Consider the following 25,023-nt stretch of genomic DNA (forward strand, 5'->3'; position numbering starts at 1 on the left):
CACCTGACCTGGCTCCTAGTGACTTTTGGCTTTTTCCAACAATGAAAGACACTATCCGTGGCCGCACATTCACCAGCCGTGCTGCTATTGTCTCAGCGATTTTCCAGTGGTCAAAACAGACTCCTAAAGAAGCCTTCGCCGCTGCCATGGAATCACAGCGTCAGCGTTGTGAAAAATGTGTACGTCTGCAGGGCGATTACGTCGAGAAGTAACGCCAGTTTCATCGATTTCGGGTGAGTAGTTAATTAGAAAAAAAATCAGAGGCCTTAGAACTTGAATGCACCTCGTACATTCTCCATCAGAGTTTGGACTACTTATCGTCGTGCCTTGAAGTGAGGAATATCCTACCCACTATCCTCCCTAACCCTCCCACTGTAATGTTCCATTACTCACTGAACAGACACAATATCCTTGTCAATCCCATCTCCACGCTAGTAGCTCATATACCTACTATAGACCTAAATGTGAGACCTTTCCCTCCCACCACCACCACCACCACCACCACCACCACCACCACCACCTACTTGAGGCCACTCGCAAGCATCATCTGTCCTCTCAAAGGTAAGGCTATCTGTGAAAGCAGTCATTTGGTCTACAAACCACTGTCCTGCTTTCTACTTGGGCATGACAACAACAAGCTGTCTTATCTGCATGAGTGACCACCGTCAGACTTTGGCCGAGAGACAGCTGGACCAACAAGTTGCTGAACATGCTGCTCAACACGTCATACTTCACAGCCTGTGCCAACTCCAGCTTTTCTAAACTGAGGAGGTGGGAACTCTCCCCGTAATATATCCTACATTCCCGTAACTCCCATTGAGCGACGCGGTGCATTGGTTAGCACACTAGACCCGCAATTGGAAGGACAACGGTTCAAACCCACATCTGGTCATCCTGATTTAGGTTTCTGTGATTTCCCTAAATTGTGTTAGGTGAATGCCGGGTCGGTTCCTTTGAAAGGGCATGGTCGACTTCCTTTCCCACCATTCCCTAACCTGATGGGATTGATAACCTCGCTGTTTGGTCCCCTCCTCCCAAATCAATCAACCCATAACTCCCCTGGCCTCAACCCTTACTAGTCCCTGTCCTTCCCTCACCTATCAGTTTCTTGCTCCCACTGTAGCACTAGACAGCCTTGTAGTCCACCAACTAATCCCATAGTCTTTTTCCCCCTCCTCTACTTTCTTCTTTTTCTGCTCCCCACACTCAGAGCAGGACCTCCTAGCTATGCATCTGGCAGTCATAGGCTGTCCGAACCGTATCCCAGAGCAGCGCTACACCTTCCCCCAACCCAACCCCTGCTTTCCCTCCCCCTCCTCATGTCAGGCTCCTCCTTATCCCTGCCATCCACAGATTGCTTCCCCCATCAGGCACAGTTGCTATATACAGTCCGGTCTGTGTGTGTGTGTGTGTGTGTGTGTGTGTGTGTGTGTGTGTGTGTGAGAGAGAGAGAGAGAGAGAGAATTGTGCTTGTGTGAATGTGGGCATTTTTTCTACCTTAGAAGGTGGTCTTTTAGCTGAAAACTCAAATGTGTAACAGTTTTTTTGTTATGTTGTAAGTCATTGTCAATATTCCAGAAATATTCAACAAGGGTGAAGCAGACCACGAAGATTCTCTCTTTTCATGGTTGTCTTTTTTTTAAAAAATGTGCTGTAGATACTTCCATGCCTGAGATATAAGATGACATAGCACTTGATTTATTTATTATTTACATAGTGTATGCTCACATTAGAGCACTAAAATCAAACATTATATAACAGAGTCTACAATGTATAAGTTAAGGTATTAGCAGTCAACAATTTCTTCCTTTCCCAAAACATCTTCATGTGGAGTGATGTGGTGGGTTGTTTTTCTGCAGATGTGACATACATCTTCCACTGTGATGTTTTGAATGTCAGTCGTATGTGTTTGTTGTTCAGAAGCAGCTTCTCCGTATTCATGTTTGGTAATATTCAGTTCGTTCAGATCCATTTTTACTACTTCAAACCGTTTTTTTTTTTTTTTTTTTTTTTTTTTTTTTTTTTTTTTTCTCTCTTCCAAAAGTGGTCAAATAGTTTTTTCAGGAATCTAGCATTCGGTGAGCAAGAAATGTGGACAAAATATACAACTCTTATTTATTTGCATTGTATAAACAATGGATTCACTTTCTTGATAAACAACCAAATTGGGCAAGAGTCTCCACTGACCTTTAACTTCTTTTTAGAGATAATCATTCAGAGCATTCTTCTATCAACTTTCTGTGATTTACCAGTTGTTGCTTGAGTGTTTAGTTTAAATAGTGTTTCAATTGCATATATTGCATCCAGTTTAATGATGGAGGAATAATGCAGGAATAATGCCAGATTTTAGCATTTATTGAAAGAGATTATTTTTTGTAAGTTGGCCACGTAGTTCTCTGTGCTCCTTGTAGTTTTAATGTTCTACTACCTCTTGAAGCACTTTCAATGGCGTTCCAGGTAATCATCTCACAAGGTAGTTAAACTTTTCTACCATCTTAATTTTTTTTAGCATTATGGGGTATAGTATGGTATGTGTCAGCAGGGAAGGTGGGTATCATATCTTTTTCCTCAAAAGAAATTTGCAACCCAGCCTTTTCTGCTAATCATTCTAGTTTCTATCTGAAACTTTGCTTTGTCGATACTGCTGCCAAACAACACCAAATCTGTAAATGCAAGATACTCAAGTCGAATCTTTCTTCTAGTCTTAACAGATGGTGAACATATCTTGTTCCATTCACTCATGATTTTCTCCAGCACACAATTAAACAGTAATAGAGACAATCCGTCACTTTGTCAAAGGCCAATTCAAACCTGAAAGATTCGGAGACTTCATTTCTGAACCTTACTCTAGATTTAGTATTTTGAAGGGTGACCGTAATGAGATGGATAAGTTTCTAATGTAAACTAAATTCTGTAAGAACAGACAGTAGAGATTTGTAATGAATACTATCATAGACTTTTTTTAAAATTGACTAAGTGGATCCGTAGCTTCTTGTTCCTAACCATCTGATGCTTCATTATTCATTTAAGTTGACTCATTTGATAAGGACAGCTTCATCCAGGATGAAAACCACCTTCGTGTTCACAGTTTAAGGATTCTGAAATAAAAAACCTTAGAAATTGTTCCAATCTATATGTGGCATACCAGTGTACCGGTATAAAACGAGCAAATTTTTTTTTTTTTTTTTTTTTAAGTAAAAACATTTTATTCAAAGTACTGACCATTGCTTTCTATACATTTTGACCACCTTTCTGGCAATTTGTGGACACCACGCCAATAGAAATGTTCTTCTTTTGAAGCAAACCAATCAGACACCCAATTTTCGACTTCTTCGTAGGGATCGAAGTGTTCCTCAGCCAATGTGTGTCCCATTGATGAAAACAAATGGTAGTCGGAAGGGGCCAAGTCTGGTGAATATGGCGGGTAGGTTAGCAGCTCCCAGCCAAGTGTTTTGATTGTATCCTGAACCAGCTTTGCTTTGCATTGTCATGTAAAAAAATTACTTTGCCATGTCTTCTGGCCCATTCTGGTCTTTTTTCGATCAATGAATAGTTCAAATTTGATCATTTGTTGTCTGTAGCGATTAGTATTCACAGTTTCTCTGGGTTTTAGAAGCTCATGATACACCACACCTTTCTGATCCCACCAAACACAGAGCATTGTCTTGTTGCCGAATCGATCTGGTTTTGCAGTTGATTTGGGATTCTTAAAATAAATCCATTTTTCATTGCCAGTAACAGTTCGATGCAAAATTGATTTTCTTTCATGTCTTTGAAGCAAAATTTGACAAATGGTTTTTCGGTTTTCCATCTGTCTTTCATTCATTTCATGTGGCACCCATTCTCCACACTTTTGGATCTTTCCCATAGCTTTCAAATGGTCAGAAATTGTTTGTTGTGCAACATTTAGCATTGCTGCCATTTGCTTCAGATTCAAAGTATCATCTTCATCCAATATTGCTTGCAATTCGGCGTCTTCGAACTTTTTTGGTGATCTTCCACATTCTTCATTTCTTACATCAAAATCATTATTTCTGAACCGTTGAAACCATATTTTGCATGTTGCTTCTGATACAGCATGATCACCATATGCCTCGACAAGCATTCGATGCGACTCTGCAGCACTTTTTTTCAAATGAAAACAAAAAATTAATGCTTTCTGCAAATCATCACTTTCTGGTACAAAATTCGACATTGTTAACACGATGGAAACATATGATGTTGTTTGTTCCATGACTTGATGTATACTTAATATCTTTGACAGGTGCCATACCAACCAAACAAAAAAAAAATTAAGGCTTGTTCACTACAAATGTTCCCTATTGACACATTTGTATCTTAATGTTCATTTCATACCGGTACACCTGGTACAGCAAACCAGTGCTTAACAGTATTGGTTAAAAACAGTCTTGGTTGCAAGTGGTCCAGCAAGTGTAATTGCAACCAAGAATATTTTTAACCAATACCAAAACATTAGAGAAAATTCTTTAAGTAGCGTCCAGCAAGCATAAGACTCTTAATTATTTGGACCTGACCCATCTCCTTTCTATCTTCTTATTGTACCATTCCATTCCTCTGGGAATTTCTCAGTATTCCAATGTCAATAAGATGTTTATGTAAATTTAGAATAGTTTGTACATTTGCATACTTCCAAAGCTTGGCCACTAGTTGATTGTCACCTGCTGCCTTATAATTCTGAAGTGAATTAATCACTGCTTGTACTTCGTCTGGATGGAGTGAGAGTATGACTTTTTAGATGCATTTTGCTTCTTAGCTAAGGCTAAATTCCAAATTACGTTCTGGTTCCAGACTGTTTGTTAGCTGTTTAAAGTACTCAGCTGAAATCATAGTACTGTCATAATTGTTTGTGCTACCTGTCCATTCATATCCTTTACCATAATAGTGGGTGAAGTATATTTCAATTAGTACTGTTAAAATCTCTGGTATAATCTCTCATCTTATATCAACTGAAAGCCTCCTCGATAGATTTTAGTGATTCCTACTGAAATTTCCTTTCGGCACTTGTAATTTCTTTAGTTGTCGATTGTCTAGCAGTGATTAATTCCTCCCTGTAACTTTTTTAGTCACTTAACAGAGCTCTATGCGTGCATAAAATTGCCATATCACATTCCTTAATCCAGCAAGTGTATTTCTTCAGTTTCTTTAATGGAGTAACTTCTTCTGCCATGCTTTTAATCCATTGAAAGTTGCTCCTAGATTATCACTTAAAGGTGTTTCAATCTCTCGCAATGTATTGCATTATTAATGATACATGTAGAATCATAAGGTCTTTTTTTATGTAGCTTTTGAAGTCTTGGGTTTTAGCATTGGAGATTCCTTTAAGAAATTTCTGATCCATTGCTATATAATCTATCTGAAACTCTCCTAGCTTGACGTTGGGATGTTTCCAATTCATTAACTTATGTGCTCTTCTCTTAAAGCTCCTTGTCTCCAAAGCCAACACATGTTTTATACAAAGTTCAGTTAACTGTTCTCCATTCCTTTGAGGAAAGTCGGTAAGTTGAAACATAAAACAGATAGCTTATATCAGCACAAGATATATGTAATACTGATCAGGACCTGATGGAATCAGGAGGGTTGTTGTTGTTGTTGTTGTGGTGGTGGTGGTGGTGGTGGTGGTGGTGGTGGTGGTGGTGGTGGTGGTGGTCTTCAGTCCAGAGACTGGTTTGATGGAGCTCTCCATGCTACTCTATCCTGTGCAAGCTTCTTCATCTCCCAGTACCTACTGCAACCTACATCCTTCTGAATCTCTTTAGTGTATTCATCACTTGGTCTCCCTCTACAATTTTTACCCTCCACGCTGCCCTCCAATACTAAATTGGTAATCCCTTGATGCCTCAGAATATGTCCTACCAACCGATCCCTTCTTCCAGTCAAGTTGTGCCACAAACTTCTGTTCTCCTCAGTCCTATTCAATACCTCCTCGTTAGTTATATGATCTACCCATCTAATATTCAGCGTTCTTCTGTAGCACCACATTTCGAAAGCTTCTATTCTCTTCTTGTCCAAACTAGTTATTGTCCATGTTTCACTTCCATACATGGCTACGCTCCATACAAATACTTTCAGAAACGACTTCCTGACACTTAAATCTATACTCGATGTTAACAAATTTCTCTTCTTTAGAAACACTTTCCTTGCCATTGTCAGTCTACATTTGATATCCTCTCTACTTCGACCATCATCAGTTATTTTGCTCCCCAAATAGCAAAACTCCTTTACTACTTTAAGTGTCTCATTTCCTAATCTAATTCCCTCAGCATCACCCGAGTTAATTCGACTACATTCCATTATCCTCGTTTTGCTTTTGTTGATGCTCATCTTATATTCTCCTTTCAAGACACTGTCCATTCTGTTCAACTGCTCTTCCAAGTCCTTTGCTGTCTCTGACAGAATTACAATGTCATCGGTGAACCTCAAAATTTTTATTTCTTCTCCACGGATTTTAATTCCTACTCCAAATTTTTCTTTTGTTTCCTTTACTGCTTGCTCTATATACAGATTGAATAAAATCGAGGATAGGCTACAACCCTGTCTCATTCCCTTCCCAGCCACTGCTTCCCTTTCATGCCCCTCGACTCTTATAATTGCCATCTGGTTTCTGTACAAATTGTAAATAGCCTTTTGCTTCCTGTATTTGACCTCTGCCACCTTCATAATTTGAAAGAGAGTATTCCGTCAGCATTGTCAAAAGCTTTCTCTAAGTCTACAAATGCTAGAAACGTAGGTTTGCCTTTCCTAAATCTGTTTTCCAAGATAAGTCGTAGGGTCAGTATTGCCTCACGTGTTCCAACATTTCTATGGAATCCAAACTGATCTTCCCCTAGGTCAGCTTCTACCAGTTTTTCCATTTGTCTGTAAAGAATTTTGTGTTCGTATTTTGCAGCCGTGGTTTATTAAACTGATAGTTCGGTAATTTTCACATCTGTCAACACCTGCTTTCTTTGGGATTGGAATTATTATATTCTTCTTGAAGTCTGAGGGTATTTCGCCTGTCTCATACATCTTGCTCACCAGATGGTAGAGTTTTCTCAAGGCTGGCTCTCCCAAGGCTATCAGTAGTTCTAATGGAAAGTTGTCTACCCCCAGGCCTTGTTTCGACTTACGTCTTTCAGTGCTCTGTCAAACTCTTCACGTAGTATCATATCTCCCATTTCATCTTCATTTACATCCTCTTCCATTTCCATAATATTGTCCTCAAGTACATCGCCCTTGTATAGACCCTCTATATACTCCTTCCACCTTTCTGCTTTCCCTTCTTTGCTTAGAACTGGGTTTCCATCTGAGCTCTTGATTTTCATATAACTGATTCTCTTCTCTTTTAAGGTGTCTCTAATTTTCCTGTAGGCAGCATCTATCTTACCCCTAGTGATATATGCCTCTACATTCTTACATTTGTCCTCTAGCCGTGTCTCCTTAGCTATTTTTCACTTCCTGTCGATCTCATTTTTGAAACGATTGTATTCCTTTTTTCCTGCTTTATTTACTGCATTTTTGTATTTTCTGCTTTCATCAACTAAATTCAGTATCTCTTCTGTTACCAAAGGATTTCTATTAGACCTCATCTTTTTACCTACTTGATCCTCTGCTGCCTTCACTATTTCATCTCTCAAAGCTACCCATTCTTTTCTACTGTATTTCTTTCCCCCATTCTTGTCAATCGTTCCCTTATGCTCTCCCTGAAACTCTGTTCAACCTCTGGTTCTGTTGGTTTATCCTGGTCCCATCTCCTTAAATTCCTATCTCTTTGCAGTTTCTTCAGTTTTAATCTGCAGTTCCCCTGGAAATGTCTTACAATTTAAAACCTGGTTCCTAAATCTCTGTCTTACCATTATATAATCTATCTGAAACATCCGTGTGTCTCGAGGCTCCTTCCACGTATGCAACCTTCTTTTATGGTTCTTGAACCAAGTGTTAGCTATGATTAAGTTATGCTTTGTGCAAAATTCTACCATGCGGCTTCTTCTTTCATTCCTTACCCCCATTTGATATTCGCCTACTACGTTTCCTTCTCTTCCTTTTCCTACTATTGAATTCCAGTCACCCATGACTATTAAATTTTCATCTCCCTTCACTATCTGAATAATTTCTTTTATTTTATCATACATTTCATCAATCTCTTCGTCATCTGCGGAGCTAGTCAGCATATAAACTTGTACTACTGTGGTAGGCATGGGCTTCGTATCCATCTTGTCCACAATAATGCATTCGCTATGCTGTTTGTAGTAGGTTACCCGTATTTCTATTTTTTATTCATTATTAAACCTACTAGTGCAGTACCCATATTTGATTTTTTATTTATAACCTTGTATTCAGCTGACCAAAAGTCTTGTTCCTCCTGCCACTGAACTTCACTAATTCCCACTATATCTAACTTTAACCTATCCATTTCCCTTTTTAAATTTTCTAACGTACCTGCCGAATTAAGGGATCTGACATTCCACGCTCCGACATGTAGAACGCCAGTTTTCTTTCTCTTGATAACAATGTCCTCCTGAGTAGTCCCCGCCCGGAGACCCGAAAGGGAGACTATTTTACCTCCGGAATATTTTACCCAAGAGGACGCCATCATCATTTAATCATACAGTAAAGCTGCATGCCCTGGGGAAAAATTACGGCTGTAGTTTCCCCCCTTGCTTTCAGCCGTTCGCAGTACCAGCACAGCAAGGCCGTTTTGGTTAATGTTACAAGGCCAGATCAGTCAGTCATCCAGACTGTTGCCCCTGCAACTACTGAAAAGGCTGCTGCCCCTCTTCAGGAACCACACATTTGTCTGGCCCCTCAACAGATACCCCTCCATTGTGGTTGCACCTACGGTACGGATACCTGTATTACTGAGGCACGCAAGCCTCCCCACCAATGGCAAGGTCCATGGTTCAGGAGGATGTCAGCTTTATAATAGACCACTTGCAAAAGGACAATAGAAAAGATTCCACAGTTAGGGGTGGGTTTTTGATACTCAGTAGAATATTGGATTACATTGAAGATTTTTCATGTAATGCCCCCTATGAATGTCATTGTTAACAAATAATGTGGTAAACAAAATCCACACACTGATAAACGTTCATTCTCAAACTAATGTCAAAAATAGGACTGACAAGGATGAAACAGAAAAACTTTGGGGTGAACTTGGCCAACTGGTAGCAGCCATACAGTATAATAATATTAAAATTCTACTTGGAGACTTTAGTACAAAACTAGGGTGAGAGAAGAAATTTCTAGGCATGGTGGGGTGATGGCCAGTGCATAAACTTACAATAGAAATAGAAAATGGTTAACTGAATTTTGCACCTTACATAGCCCTTGATTATAAAACAGTCCATGTTTAAAATTTTGTTTTGTGTATGTGATTCTTAAGGTTATTTCTATAGTTCTCATCATACAAAATATTATCATGCACAAGCTTTAGCTTTAATGTTATAAAGGTAAGAAATCTTCACAAATGTTTTAGAGTTGCAGATTCTGAAGTTGACTTATTTGTCCTCAGTTTTCCAACAGACTGCCAAAACAGATATGACATAATTATAGTCTAGCAACCTTTAGCATTGTACTTGATAATTGCATAAAAGCCAAAATCTAGGTAGACCAAAGGATAAATGTAATAAGACAGTCAGAAGGCAGTTTACTCTTTTGAACAGTATTGCACGACTGTGGCTCAACATAATTGAAAGATATAAATAAGTTCCAGTTCTGCACCTGTTTATCTTTGAGAAATATGTACTTCCTGCTCAGTATATGTATGACCTATAAAAAAGTGCTTGGTAGGCGTTTAATATATACTGTATTGCACACATTTGAGAGACATCATCACAACCACTAGTCCCATGGAGACGAGATTTACCAGGATGCCTGCTTGTTGCTGCAAATAATCACTGAGCTCAAGATAAATATACCATCAGTACCATGATACTACAATGCAAAATGAGTCCTCACACATGCCTAGGAATGAAACACATCACTTTCAGGCATTGTTCTCATAACTGGGGAACCATAGTTGGACTGTCAACTCTTTCCCTTGTTAGGCTGACTAGCACATATATTGCAGTTTGTTGAATTGTATTAGGAATACTTTTTCTCATGCTTACCCTTCATTTATTTTGCAGTTATGTACGGCACAAAGATTTGCTTCATTTTGTGGTACTGTAACTGAGATGTGTTTGTGTACAACATGTGAGTAATTTGAGTGTTAGTGTTTTGTCTTAGTAGTGTTGGAATTCATAAAGGCTGTAAACCACTTTTAAAGTTACTTTCTTGAAATTCACCTGCCTTTGTCCACCTTATTCAGTGTCATAGGTGTCATTCCTGAACTAATCATAATTGGTAATATCACAACACTGTTTTTGTAAATTACTAATTATTAATCTCTTATAAAATTAATCACATGTTTGTTACTTGACAGAGCAAGATGATGTGTGTCAACAGTTGATGTAAGTCCATAACTTGTCCTACTTGGCATTTAGCTATGTTTGAGGTTGGGAAGGAATCCAGTTTTCTGCCATCACAGAGTGATTAATAAGATGATCAGTAAAAAACATAGTGCTTAGACATAATAGAATATAGTATGCACCATATTGGAAACTCTGAGCAAATCCATCTCCAATTTTACTACCAGGAAAGCTGTATGTGTTGGAAAGACTTTGTAAGCCAACAGTCACACACATCTCTGCCTAACTTTCAGAATCAATGCAATGTCTTCTTCACATACAAATTATCTATTGATGATGATATGATCTGATTGAGGATGGCTATACAAGAGTCTTTCTTCTGTAGGCAGTAGCTAGTAAGTTTGATTTTGGATGGCCTATGGTACTATCTGAATTTATGAGCCTCAATAGTTCGACGAATAGGAGTTTCTTGGGACATCGTCCCATATTTATATTAACCTCAAAGTCATTATGTGACTTTAGATAAATAGATAATAGATAGTGATGTTCTGTTGTGCTATAGAATGATGTATTTCAAGATAGTATTTTAAGAGAGACTATCTTTGCTATAAATAACTATTAAAAGTATGGCATCAGTGTTAAGAGTCCAGTACGAAGATCTTCATTTGTGGATTAAAATCCTATGAATAAGGATGTGGAAATGGATTAATAAGTGCTTGAATAATTGGAAAGCATAGTAAAAAAAAAATGAAGGTAATTTATGAATCTGTGCACAATCTGGGGTGAACTTAAACTGATACCAATATCAAGGGATCGTTAATATCTTTACATTCAAGGTCAATAAACATAATTTGCATTGTGTACTGCTGATTCCGGCAGTGTGCCGTACCAAATAATCATCCTAACCATCGAAATTGACAATATGCCACACGAAGCACAATATTTTTAGTATAAGTAAACAAAATTCAGTAGGTGCCTATCAAGCCTGAGTCATTACCTTCACATTAATTCCATTGTATATAGTCTTGAGTGTGACAGTTTCGATGCAGGAACGCTCCTCCAGATACGGTGTGAATTATTCTTGTCTGTACCAAACCTCTTGATGCAGCATCTCTGTGTCAAGTGACATGATGAACAGATAAATATTCCTTTTCTAATAAATTTTTATAATACTTTTAATGAACAGTTAAAATACACATTTTTAATGATGCTGGTGCAACAGAGCCAAGCATACGTCTGTACACTACCACTTCCCGAAAACAAAAGGGTGAAGATACATGAATAAATAAATTGAAGAGAGTATTTCTTACTTTGTTTCATACAGATATTTAACAATGTATCAAAACATTATCCTTGTCGCAAAAAACTCATTAATTTATCTTTGGTGGTGTCGTTGGTTTATAGCTCGTGCAGTTTACATATAGCTTATATATAAGGAAAAAAAAAATTATTCAATGCAATTTCCCCCCACTGTGCACAGTGGCCGAGCTTATTTCCCTTTTTGACGTTTGCTAATCCTGACTGGTATGGGCGTAGACTTTATTTTCGACCATTGGAGCTATCCTGAATGTTTATCAATTTATATGGCCATGTCAGCTTCTTTTAACCCATACATATGTCTTCTCTCCTAACAAAGTGCATGCTGTAACTGCATAGCCACATTATTGTCAGTCACCATCTGCACAGTGTTTGGCTTGCAAAGTACGTGCGTGCAGCCCAACATCCATTATCATCACAGATTGTGCTCACTTGTCTGGTATGAGGTTGGACTGTCCGTGTTGTGCGTTAACAGTGGCTATCACTGCACATATTCGTGAAGCTCGTGTTCAGTGGTGTGATCCTTTGTAAAATCTTTGATACGCTGACAACTGGTGTCCATATCAGTAGCCCAAGCTGCTCATTAATTGGGACAATCTTAGCATCTTAGCTTGCAGGATGGGGAGGGGGGGGAGTGGGGGGGGGGGGGTGAAAGCAGGAGAGAGAGGACTGAGGTACCGGTGAGGAGCAGCGAGTTAGAAAAGATTATTGCTAGCAATGAGGGAGTACAGGAGTGAAGGTGGAAAATTCAGAGTAGTAGTAGTAGTAGTAGTAGTGAGAGAGAGAGAGAGAGAGAGAGAGAGACTCAATTGTGTGGCATAGGGAAAACTAGAAAGATAATGTTGTTATTGTGATGATAGCAGGTTATAATGGTGTGTGAGGAGTTGAAGAGGATAAAAGGGAGGGGATGATAATGACTTGTCTCCACGTTACTCAGGCGACGCTCTAGTTTGTTTTGTGTACTCTAGGCTTTGTGCTACAGTACCGAGGTGCTGGGATTTCAGTGTGTGTCAGTAGTTTAGAGATGTGTCTACAAATAAACATAAAATTATTTAGTTTTATATTCAATTATGGTAACTAAGTTTGGGATTAGCCCTTGTAGAGGCAGAGTTAAGATATGTTCAGTTTAGAAAAAGTGGGCTTGGGCAGTGAGAGGGCATGAATGGTGTGATTTCAATTGGGACACATTCTAAAGCAGCTGTTAAAAACAACAAAGGAGTGTTGTGCAAAAAGCTCAGCAGCTGAATGGTTTAGTTGGCCTTTGGCCACAGTTTGGAGGTTGATAGTTATCTGAGTTAATAGTTTCTTTATGGCCATATCAAGGTAGAGTGCTTTGCAATAGTAGCAGTGAAGGTGCTGTGTGATATTACTTTCACATGTGGTCTGGACTTTAATAGAGTAGGAAACACTGAAAAAGGTCTTATATCTGCTCTTTACAGGTAATGACGTAAGTGTAGAGGGTTTCAAGCAGGACAGGAATAAACACAGACAGGATATTATGGTTGAATGAGCAGTAGATTGCTATATTTGCTCGAGTTGGGATTGTTATAGGTAGGTTATTCCTCATTTTCAGGCCACATGAGAGGCAATCAAAGCCCGGGTGAATGTAGTTGTTAGAGTCCTAGGTGGTACTGAGTGATGAAGAGTGCACTTCTTTGGCACGTTTCAGCTGATGTGAGAGTTACTGTTCAAGGTATAACATTTTCACCATGTACTTTGTGGAGTGTGTATGTTGTGTTTTGAAAAAAGATGAAATGCCACACATCTGTTTATGAAACTTCGATCAAACCTTGCATAAGAAACTGATTCTGTCCTGGTGCCGTCCAACACACAAATACATTTTTGTAAGGGAGACTGCGTCCATTTGAAGGTGAGGGTTTTTTATTTTCATTTAAAACTGTTAGTGTCATGATCAACATCATTAAAAAGTGATGTGATATATGTAACCCATTTTGTTTTATACTCAAACTTAATGGAAACTTGCTCTTCATTTTAGTTGGCTAAGAAACAGGTATGTCTCATGTCATTTCTTAGCATTGTAGGATGCAGACTTCAGTGAGTTTCCTAAGAGATGGGATAAAACATTTTTTAGCCATTTATCAGCCAGCCATGTGTAACTGCTCTAATATTGTAGATAATTCCTCATGAGATTTCTCCATCTTTTGTCATAGATTTAAAAAAGACTGAATCATCATTTTCTAACATGCTTTCAGCCAGAAAATGACAAGTTTGCTGGAACTCTTGGTGTCGCATGACTTGAAGCCTTTTGAGTGATCTCTGACTGATATTGCCAGAGCTGGCAGTCTGCTTGACCATTTCATGTTGTAAACATATGACAGCAAAACATCTTAATTTTTATTGTTGGTCAATGTCAGTGTTTTTCTCTGTAAGGTATCAATGTTAGGAAGGTTACATACATTTACTCAAGACACTGTGCAGGTTGGAGAGGGACACATTCATATTTATTCGTCAGACTGGACCGTCACCATACGATTGTATGATGGGAAGGGATAAAGAATGGGCCAGGGCAGTGATATGTACATTGTCTGTTTGCCTAATTGAGTTCTGTCCAGTTGGGAAAACCCTACCAATAGGCCCAGTACTTTATATTGTGCATCACAGAATTAGAGTTGACCATGGCTATATATAGCCAGACCAACAAATCACAAAGTTTCTTCTTCTTCTTCTTCTTCTTCTTCTTTTTAAACTGCTGTTTCACATTATTTAGTTATACTTTGTGTCAGGAAAAAATTGTTTTATTTTTGTTGCCAATTTTGGTGCTACTTTTTGCTGATTTTGGTATAAGTTATTGACAGTTTATTTTTGAAGTACTTTCCTTATTTTTTTGTCAGATTTTTGAGCAGGGAGACTGTAAAAATTACTTGCTGTATTTTTGTCCAAATTTTAATAGCCAAATGGAGAATGTAAGGTGCCCCCCCCCCCCCCCAAAAAAAAAAATAAAAAAACCTTGGAAGTAACCAGGATAATTAAGAAAAACTTAATAGTTGATTAGAGGGAAATCTAGTTATGTAAACGAAGTGTTAAAAGATTCATTTGTTCCAGGGTTAGATAGTTTGCACTAGTAGTTGTGTTGGCGTAGAAATTATCGAATTCTTTTTTCCATTTTGAAAAAATATGCCCTTAATAATAATAGAAAACTGATGAGTGTTTAAATTTATTATATTTCATGCTTTCTGAACAAAACTTCAAAATTAAAAAAAGTGAAAAAAAGTCAAATGTTTTGAGAAGTGATTTTTCTAAAAGTAAGAAATAAAATAGATTAGAGAGCGTATGAGACACCTCATTTGCAGTACATGATTTAGAGCATCATCCAAAAGTGTGTCAAATGTTTCTCTAATCTGTTGTACTTCTCTAACGTATTTTATTTCTCTAATCTATTTTATTTCTTACTTTTCACAAATCCCTTCACAAAATGTTTGTCCATTAAAAGAAAAAAAAATTGTCTTATTTGATTGTTTCTCAGTGTTATGTTGAAACTGAAAATATGTATATCATTTAAATTATATTTACAGATAATTCAGATCACATTTATGTGAATTATTTTTAAAAAAGAAATAATTTTTATTAAACACTTTAAATGTAATAAATTAAAGAAAAAAACTCGGCAATGATAAACTGTTGAAAGTTTTTCAGAAGATAGCATTGTAATAACATAAAAGCTCTGTTCTGAGTCGTCATGCTGTCAGTCTGTCAACATTTCACTACAGTAAGAAAATCAGTTGCCCGTAGTCAAAATTTGAACACAGAAAACAAACTGCCTTCAGCACAATACCAGACATTTAACAATGCCCTCATATCCTATGAGATTCCACATTCACAAGACATTTTGCCATGTCAACATCAGTAGAGTTTATCATCATCACATGCTTGAAACAAGAACTTAGAGCTATGAATACAGACTTACATTGATCTGTGGTTATGAGAGTTGTTAGCTTTATTTGAAGGTGCAACCCAGTGTCTCTTAATATTTCCTTCAACTTTGCATGATGTATTTGTCCCTTGCTATTGCTCAATATCTTGCTGGTTTAATCATCAGATATTCATTTTCCCTCAGTAATTAAGCAGTTTTCATACACTTTTAACTTAGAATATATGTAATGATTCTGTCCAGCAATATCAGATTTCCCGATATTTTTGCAGAACAATAGTACCGAAAATGCCAGAGTTTTGAAAGATCTTTAATGCTTTGCATCAGTTTAAATTGAATATTTATGTAACACATGTATATAAATACAAAAACCAGGAAATACAGCGTTGAAGTTACACAAACACACAAATCAGCATCGTGCTTGCTCAGTTTTCTTATATCAGTCGATCACAGTATAGGACACTGACATTGTGCAACTGTGTTTTGAGTGGTGAAACAAGTGTTTTGGGTGCAAATTAGAATGCTGAGAGTATTTGTTTCAGTATTTATTCAGTATTTCTTTAATGTTTTGAGACTGAAGTTTGTGGTGACAATGTGAGCTTTTGCATAGACCAGTGTAGGTAAGGTTGGAATGCAATCAGATGCCACGTTGATTTACATATTTGCAGGAGTAAAGTGCTGTTATTGATCTTTCTTGTATTTATGCTTGTGAGCTATGAAAATATATATTTTAATTGATGAATTTTATTAAACAAAAACATGTCATTTTCTCTATGAATATTTATGAAAAAATGTTCAGAAATGCGACATCGACGACAAAAACTGATATGGGAATGGAGTTCACTTGAGGTAGGGTATTTTAATTTGGCATCACATCTAGAGCCCTAGTTCTTTATGTGGAAAATAAAGTGTTGAGAAAAAAGTCAAAATCCAGTTTCAGCATTCAATAACTACCAGTTACCTATAAACTGTTTCCTTCCAATTTGAGACTTTTTATGCAATAATGGAAATAACACCAACTTTTTCAAAATTCTGTAAAAACTACCGGTTTCATGTTTTTCGCTAAAAATTGTCAATTTCTCAATATATTTTGTGTTAAGAGTTGTGCTCTGACATAGTTTCTAGAAGGCTATCTGATTCTTTGTTTACAGGATACTCCTCTTTCAACATTCCTTTCAGTCTTTCTGCTTGTAGAGATTTGGATGTGACAAATTTTGCTTACATTTTTTAACAATAAATATTTTAAGATATGTGGAGTATTTCTTTGAAGTTGATAACGTGTTGTGTTTATTTTCCAGTTGGCTCACAATAAAGAATGGGGATTCCACAATGCCAGAGTCAATACTGTTGCTTGGTCACCAAATTCTCTTTTAGTTGCCAGTGGAAGCTTGGATACAACTATAATTGTGTGGAGTGTACAGAACCCTGCAAAGCACACAATTATTAAAAGTAAGATCTTATTTGTACAAGACTGTTCTTACACCTTATAGCTACAAAACAACTTCTGTGTTACATTTTTATTTACAGATGCTCACCCACAGAGTCAGATTACTCGGCTGGTGTGGCTGGACAATGATACATTTGTTTCTGTGGGACAAGACTGCAACACTAAAATTTGGGAAATATCTTCTATTTAGGTAATGTATGAAACAGAACACATTTTACCATTTAAATTACATGTATTTCCCATATCCCTGTTGATATTATTCCACCTAGCAAATTGTCTTTAAGATGTCTTTACCATTTAAATTACATGTATTTCCCATAGCCCTGTTGATATTATTCCACCTAGCAAAATGTCTTTAAGATTAAATGAAACAACAAGTTCACTGTTACCAGTCACCGTTTTATTTATTTCCACGACGTGTTTCGAAGGTTTAAACCTCCATCATCGGGTGGATTTACATTAGTTAGTATTACATTTGTGTGTGTGTGTGTGTGTGTGTGTGTGTGTGTGTGTGTGTGTTTTGTGTTACGATTTTTGAACTTGTGGCACTGCCTAGTGGAGAAACAAGACACTATTATAGAATATGGTTTAGGATTACTTTTGACAAAAAATTAAACTGATATCTAATGGCAAACATTAAATAAGTAAACTAGAGTACCTCCAGTGGTTGTTTCATTTAATGTCAGTAACAGTCACGGTAAAGCCTAACCTAAAAATGTCTTTAAGATGGAAAAGGATAATGATATGACTGGCAACCTCAGATGCACATGCAAACAGGTTTGTGTTTGTTCGTGTGTGTGTGTGTGTGTGTGTGTGTGTGTGTGTGTGTGTGTGTGTGTGTGAGAGAGAGAGTGAGGGGGGGGGGGGGGGGGGCAGGGGTTCTATCTCTTCTTAGTTCTTTCTTTTTTTGGGCCTCTCCAGCACTCAGCACTTGAATCTGATAGGTGAGTGGCCATCTGTTCTTAGACTTACTTAGCTGTTTCTACTGTGCAGTTTTGAATTTATTCAGGACCAGACTTTCAAGACTTTACATACATTGGGAAGTTTAACTTCTTCAAGGACTCTGAATAATTAGTGAGAAGAGATTTTTTTCTCTTCAGAAGGAGGGAGAATTCTGGGGACAATTTATAAGGTATACGTTTCAAATATCTGGAAAATTGATACAGCATATTATTTCATATTTGTTATGTTGTGTAAACACTTGCTTATTAAGTAATGGTAGACTGAAAAGATGGAGCTGTTTCATAAAGAAATATTTTAATCCAAAATAATTTCTAGATATATCTTCAGTGTTATAATACTTTGTGGGAGGGAGCGTACTACTTCAGCTCGGTCATATGAAAGATGATGATTGTCGAATATTTTTGTAGCATGCCTTTCATGTAACTGTGACTTTGTTGCTGCCAGGGTTGTCCTCCTCCCCCCCCCCCCCCCACTTCAAAAGTGTACATTGCTAATGAGTGGTTGAAATTCCCTAGTTATGGATTACAAGAGACACAGCATCCCATAAATTTATTTCTAGTGGTTATTAACCCTTTCATTACGAGTACTATATTTAGCCGGCATCCATGTGTTGCTCTATGTGTATGAGTGCCGCCATAGTTTGCCGGTGTCCACACAATGCTCTGTACGTATGAGTGCCATATTTAGCAGACATCCACGCGCTGCTGTAAGCGTACAAGCAACATATATAGGCAGCGTCAGCATAAATCTTTCTTCAAGCATTACAGGCCACTGGAAAACAGTTACTAATTTTTGCAAGGTTCATAACATTAATTTGAAAATTGTATTTATAGCTATGTTTAATTTGTTTTATAAAATATTGTACCTTCCTTTCAGAATGCTAAAAAGGAGTTCAAAAAGAATTATATTTGCTAACGGACTCACTGATTCAGGGATGATTCAGATAATGAAAATCAATATATTGTTACATTTCTTATAAAAACTAAGAAAAGAAGAGCTGTATGTAGTACTTCAGAATCAGAAGCGGAGAATATTGAACCCATTAACAGTGACCATGGAGTATGGATGTCAAAAATATTTGTGCATAAAATACACAAGTTTGCATCAGAAAGTTCAGGGATTAAAGTACACATAACTTGCTCAGTGAAAATATTAGATTACTTTCAGCTTTTCATCTCTGAGGGTCTCGTAGAGTTAATTACAAATGAAACAAATCACTATTGGTCTCAGAAAGATAATAATAATGTAAACAATTCAGAAGGAACTGTAGTAGCCGAACTACACTGTTTTTTTTGTCATATCATTTTTAATGACGCGCAACAAGAAGTTATCTTTAATAGAGTATTGGAGTAAAGACAAACTAATGTGTAGCAATATTTTTGGAAAAGTAATGGCTGGAGTCTGCTCTTTCAAATTACTACAAATGCTACATTTTAACCGTGATGTCAGTTCTACCAAAGATCATTTGTACAAAATACGGAACGTCATTGATTTATTAAAAAAAAAAAAAAAATAGTCAGTCATCTCAACCATTCCAAAAGCTGTGCATAGATGAAAGTTTACTTTTTATACTAAGGGCGGATGTCTTTCATACAATACATCCCGTCAAAATGAAACAGATTTGGAATAAAATCTTTTATTGTCTGTGACTGTGAGACAGGGTTTGTACAAGATGTAATTGTTTATGCCAGATCATTTACCCTGGTGGACACCAAAAATAAGGATACTGGAAAATCGGGAGCAATAGGTGAAGCACTTATGAAGCCCTATTTAGGAAAGGCCCATACTGTTTACGTAGATAATTGGCATTCCAGCTGAGGTTTATTTAGAATGCTACACAATAATTGCACAAATATGTGTGGGACTGTAAGAAAGAAAAGGAAAGGAATGCCTGAAATTGATGAATGATTAAAAAGAGGACAGACAACCTCGCGGTCGTGAAAAAATTTAATATTCATAAAGTGTATGCATAAAAAAGAAGTCTATATGCTTTCTACCATGCGCTCAGATGAATTTGCTACAGTAATCGAGCACAGTGGGGAAAAAGTTATCCAGAAACCAGTATGTTTATTGGATTATAATAATTTAGTGGGTGCAGTTGATAAAGCAGACATGGTTATAAGCACTGTGGAATCAACACACAAATCTCTGAAATGGTATCGCAAATATTTCTTTCACTTACTGGACATTTGTGTGTGGAAGGCCTATTGCCTTTATAAACACAAGAGGAAAGAACCGGTATCCATGGCAAAATTTCAATTGCAGTTAATTAGGGTGGGAAGAAACCGAAACAGAAAATGTGTTGTTTGCAGTGCAGATGGCAGAAAACGAGAATCTAAGTATGAGTGTAAAAACTGTAATGTGGGTTTGTGTGTTGACCCATGTTTCCAAATTTATTATACTGAATTACATTATTAATAATCTTCTGAATGATCCTAAATTGCATTTTTATTTATAATACTTGTAAAATCCAAATATATTGTTACGTAACACTTAAATAAGATAACCTACACATCAGCTTACTGGCATGCAGTGTGCACAGTTCATGCATGGTACTCTGCACTGATCAGTGACGCCACACAGCAGAGCAGACTGCTGTAACAAAAGGGTTAAGGAGCTTTCAAATTATTTGGTAAAACATCAAATATAGTGAAATTAATTAGAAGATATCTTAGGAATTTTGAAACAAAATACCTGTTATTTTGTTAACAAATATTTATACAAAAAGTCAGAATAATAAGGTGTCCACCTGGAGATTTTGTAATCATGTACTTCAAAGTAGACCAAGAAACTTGTTTATATTGACTCACTGTAATTCACATCCAAGGGGAGATGGACACAGCAAAATCTGTATAACCAACTGTGAGCATAGATCAGTTTCTTTTAGGTATTAAAAACAGTAACTAAAATGTAACACTTAACTAACCACCTCTCATTCATTTGAACGGTAACTGACCATTTTACATCATCTTCATTTAGTCAGAAGTGATACATAGTTATGTTAGTGCTTGAATCAATGGTAATGTAATGATCTGACTCAATAGCAGTTGTATATCTCTAATATATTATGGGAGGAACTATGGATTATGTTAAATATATGTAATCTCAATTTGATGAGTGGTGTTATAATTTCAGGATTATGCACAACGTTCAGAAAACAAGAAGCTGAACCATGATTGTAAAGATGCTACAGCAAGACAGAGAACTTCTTCAAAGGCAGGGGTCATTTTTGTCTTTTATTAGTGACACAAAGCACTTTGTAAACTTTTATATGTTCTGTACTATGTGCAGCTCTTAAAAATGAAAAGGTAACAGTTTGGCTATGAAACTATGAGAGATGGGTTGAGCCTGTGTTAAAATTAATATTTTTTTAAGAGAACTTTTGTATTACTCTGTCGCATTTATAGCTTATGCTATGCAGGTTTTTGAGCAGAAGATTATAAAGCTCTCTCACTCATGTGTCAACCCATCAAGTTTATTTTTTGAGGAATGTGTACAGTGTTTGTATTCAAACATACTTAGACCCAAACTCTGCATTCGTTAGAATATGGTGATCAGTGAATAACTGCTGTCATGGGATTTAGTAGATGGTGATCAATTGGATGAGTCTTTTGACACCTTATAACAATCAGCTGTAGATTTTTCAGAACTCGACAAAAAAGCAAGACAATTTAGTCCTTGCCTGTCTAAAATGGAAATACTTTGAAAGACACGGAACAACAATTTGTTTCATGATATATGTCCCTCTTTCCCATGCCCCCCCCCCCCCCCCCTCTCTCTCTCTCTCTCTCTCTCTCTCTCTCTCTCTCTCTCTCTCTCTCTCTCTCTCTCTCTCTCCCCCCCCCTCTCTCTCTCTCTCTCTCTCTCTCTCACACACACACACACACACACACACACACACACACACGGGGGGGGGGGGGGGGGGGGGGGGGGGGGGGGGAGGAGGAGTTACTTTTAATTTTTTTTACAGATTCTTTTACAACTTTAAATGGTAAGGATTTGTTTATTATTAAAACTGATATGAAACTTCACACACAATTTGGGAAGGTTGTGCACTCATTAGAATTGCTTTCTGGATAAAATATTCACAGTTGAATGGTTGTAGTGTTTGGTATGGACAGCAGTCACTTCCACAAAGCTGCTCACTAGGTATGTCAGTGGCAAATGTTAGTCACATAATAGTGCCACATGTCTTAATTGGACAACCAGAACAGGCCCTAACAAACTATATTTGTGTAGTTTTAAAATGTTTGTATATTGATGTGATATAAATTAGCATATCACTGCCAGAAACTCTTAAATTCATATTCAATGTACATGGAGTCAGGCAGTGCATTTACGTTGTCTGTACACCAAAAATAATTTTCAGGCATTTCCTGAGTAATGAAATATCTCACGTTACCTGTATTAATATGTGAACTTGTGGTAGCTCTGGTTCCTGAACATATATTGTGAAAAATGCACTGATTGGAAATTACATACCAAAGAAGTTGTAGCTTTGTTTTGATGAAAATTTGGGTGCAGTTAATGTCCTCTGAAAGTCAGGAACATAGGTATACTTTGTTATTCTGTTTTTATTTCGGTATTCAGGTTGTGTAGTTTCCTCTGTTTGAAGAACAATCATTAGCAGTGTCGTTTTACATTATGAGTTTCATATATAATTTATTGCCTAGTGCTTTTGTGGTCGCTACGTTACTTCACCATTTTATAAAAACTGTAACCTTCAAATTAGAAATTTCCATATCATGTGTGGCTTTTGTAAAATGAAGGTTACTGTTGAACAGTATTTTATTCAGTAAAGAAATCATTGAGAGATATATTTACAATAGAACTTTTTTGGGTATTATCAGTTTTTTAATGATTTTATTTACTTTTTAGTGTTCAAAAATTAGATTAATCTATGGACAATGCATTTAATTAAACTATAAGTATTGCATTTGATGTTCCTTAATTATATTTATTTGTTCAAGGAATGTTGTTATGGCTGTGTACAGTAAAATGTCTTGATTTGAAGCTTTCATATAAAAAAGAAAATCTGTTAAATTAAAATTTTATAAACACCATATTGATGTCTTCTTGTGTGATTTTCTTTAGGTAAATATCATACCACATTATGGCATTCTTATTATAAAATGAGGAGAAAGTTTGTATATCTTTCGAAATCAATAAACTGGTCAGACCGTGTTTTCCACAATAAAATGCCTGAGAAGTATGTGTCGCCACCACCACCACCACCACCTTGTTGTCCTTCCTTTTCTTTTCTACTTTTTAACGTTAACTCAACATTTATTTGCCATTGATGAATCAGTTTACAGTTTTTAAAGGTTACTGGGCATGTACTGTAAGTTACCATAACTCTTGCCTCTTGAATAAATAATAGCCATAGCTTCAGTTTACCTTCCAGTAATAATAAAGCAACGGAATTGTGACTGTTATATCATACACCAGCTCTGCACTCAACATTTAGCAGGTCACATAATTACAGAATTCCTTTTACTGGTGAGAATAGATACCAGCCCAGCAATAGACATTAGCTTCTTGAGTTAGAAGAATTAATACACTGTATCAGTGAACACTGATTTATTGACACCTACATTTGAACTGAATGACAAACTAAAACAAACTGCCTCAAAATTGTTCACAATTCATAATTTTAATAACTTTTATGATCTCATGAAATAAAAGAATTACGATGCTACTCTGTGTTTATTATTACGTGGTCTTCTGAATATAACTCAGTAGCAACCCGGAACCACAGTGCATTGCTGCTGCCTGGTGTATTTGTGACTTGCTCCATTTTTTTGAATGCTGTCACCTGTGTAACATTAAAGAGCCTCTGAAATACATGTAAAACCACAATAAGCATTAGTCTCCTACCTTATCTAAATGCTAATATATTATATATCACTCAGTTATACTCTACACTGATGTCATAAGTTCCGGTCCTTCTGTTGTATATATAATGCCCAAGTTTGAATTGTTGCAGTGTGTCTTCACTAACTGAGAGTAACAAATAGGAATACAGAAAGAAAACAAAACATTTTGCTCTCATATAAACATTATAATACCATCCTAGCTAACTGAAGATAAAATGTAACTGCCTCTTGATGTTACTTGGTACATGTATTAATTTTGAACACTGAACAGGAAGTATATTTCGTTTCTTGAGCAGTTAGATCCTTAAGGAAACATGCCGAATTACTAAAGCAGTTCAATACACTCTCCAGTGGCTATGGGAATTTAATGAGTAGGAAAATAAGTAGAAATTTATGAACAACATTTTTGTTATTAAGAATGTTGAGGTTAACACATTAAGTGGATTGGCTTTCTATTGAAAGGCAGCATTATATCAATAGCAGAGAGACTGACCTTGTTTTGTAAGCAAACCACAGTCTAGATTGCGTGCTTTTATTGCCATGACAGGTTTAATTCAGCTGAAAAGAGTTGTAGCAATATTTTTTTTTAATAGTCAGTGGTTTTACAAATGCATACTTCACTTGTTTCCACACTAGGCTAAGACTTAAGTAATGGATTTTGTAGATACTTCTCTGAAAATGAAAGAGAAATCTGAGTACTGTTTGTGGAAATTGCAACACCCAGAAATAATTGTCTGGACCACTCTAAAATTGGAGGATTTGTAGAACAGCATGTTCATCACTTACTATTTCTGAGAAATAACATGTACATAGGCCCAACAGAGCTCTATTTTGTGTGACTGGACAGGTCAGTGTTAAGCCACACTCATTAAGTGCAGAGCCATCAAACAAAGGGAAAACATGCAAGGGGGTTCTGGTGTACATTATCTACATCAAAAAGTGCAATACTACAGTATGATATATACTAAGATGGTATCTGTCCTTTCAGACGTGTCCGAAAGAACAGATACCATTGGTGACCATGCAGCTCGTTAGAATGAAATGCAAGCAGGAGATCCCGGGTTCAAGTCCTGGTCGGGGCACACATTTTCATCTGTCCCTGTTGATGTATGTCAACGCCTATAA

The 25,023-nt window shown here is 36.8% G+C and overlaps 1 protein-coding gene across 1 annotated transcript in view; it reads left to right on the forward strand.

Annotated features, from left to right (window-relative positions):
• Positions 1–21,832, forward strand: part of LOC124794306 (actin-interacting protein 1) — a 193,307-nt gene extending 171,475 nt beyond the window's left edge. The window contains exons 13-15 of the mRNA XM_047258085.1: positions 16,911–17,061; positions 17,140–17,249; positions 21,158–21,832. Of these exons, the coding sequence (XP_047114041.1) occupies positions 16,911–17,061; positions 17,140–17,249 (261 nt within the window). The 3' untranslated portion in view covers positions 21,158–21,832. The remainder of the gene's footprint in view (positions 1–16,910; positions 17,062–17,139; positions 17,250–21,157) is intronic.
• The last annotated feature ends 3,191 nt before the right edge of the window (positions 21,833–25,023 follow it).

This window comes from Schistocerca piceifrons, chromosome 1 (genome assembly GCF_021461385.2).
Source record: "Schistocerca piceifrons isolate TAMUIC-IGC-003096 chromosome 1, iqSchPice1.1, whole genome shotgun sequence".
NCBI classification, from domain to species: domain Eukaryota; kingdom Metazoa; phylum Arthropoda; class Insecta; order Orthoptera; family Acrididae; genus Schistocerca; species Schistocerca piceifrons.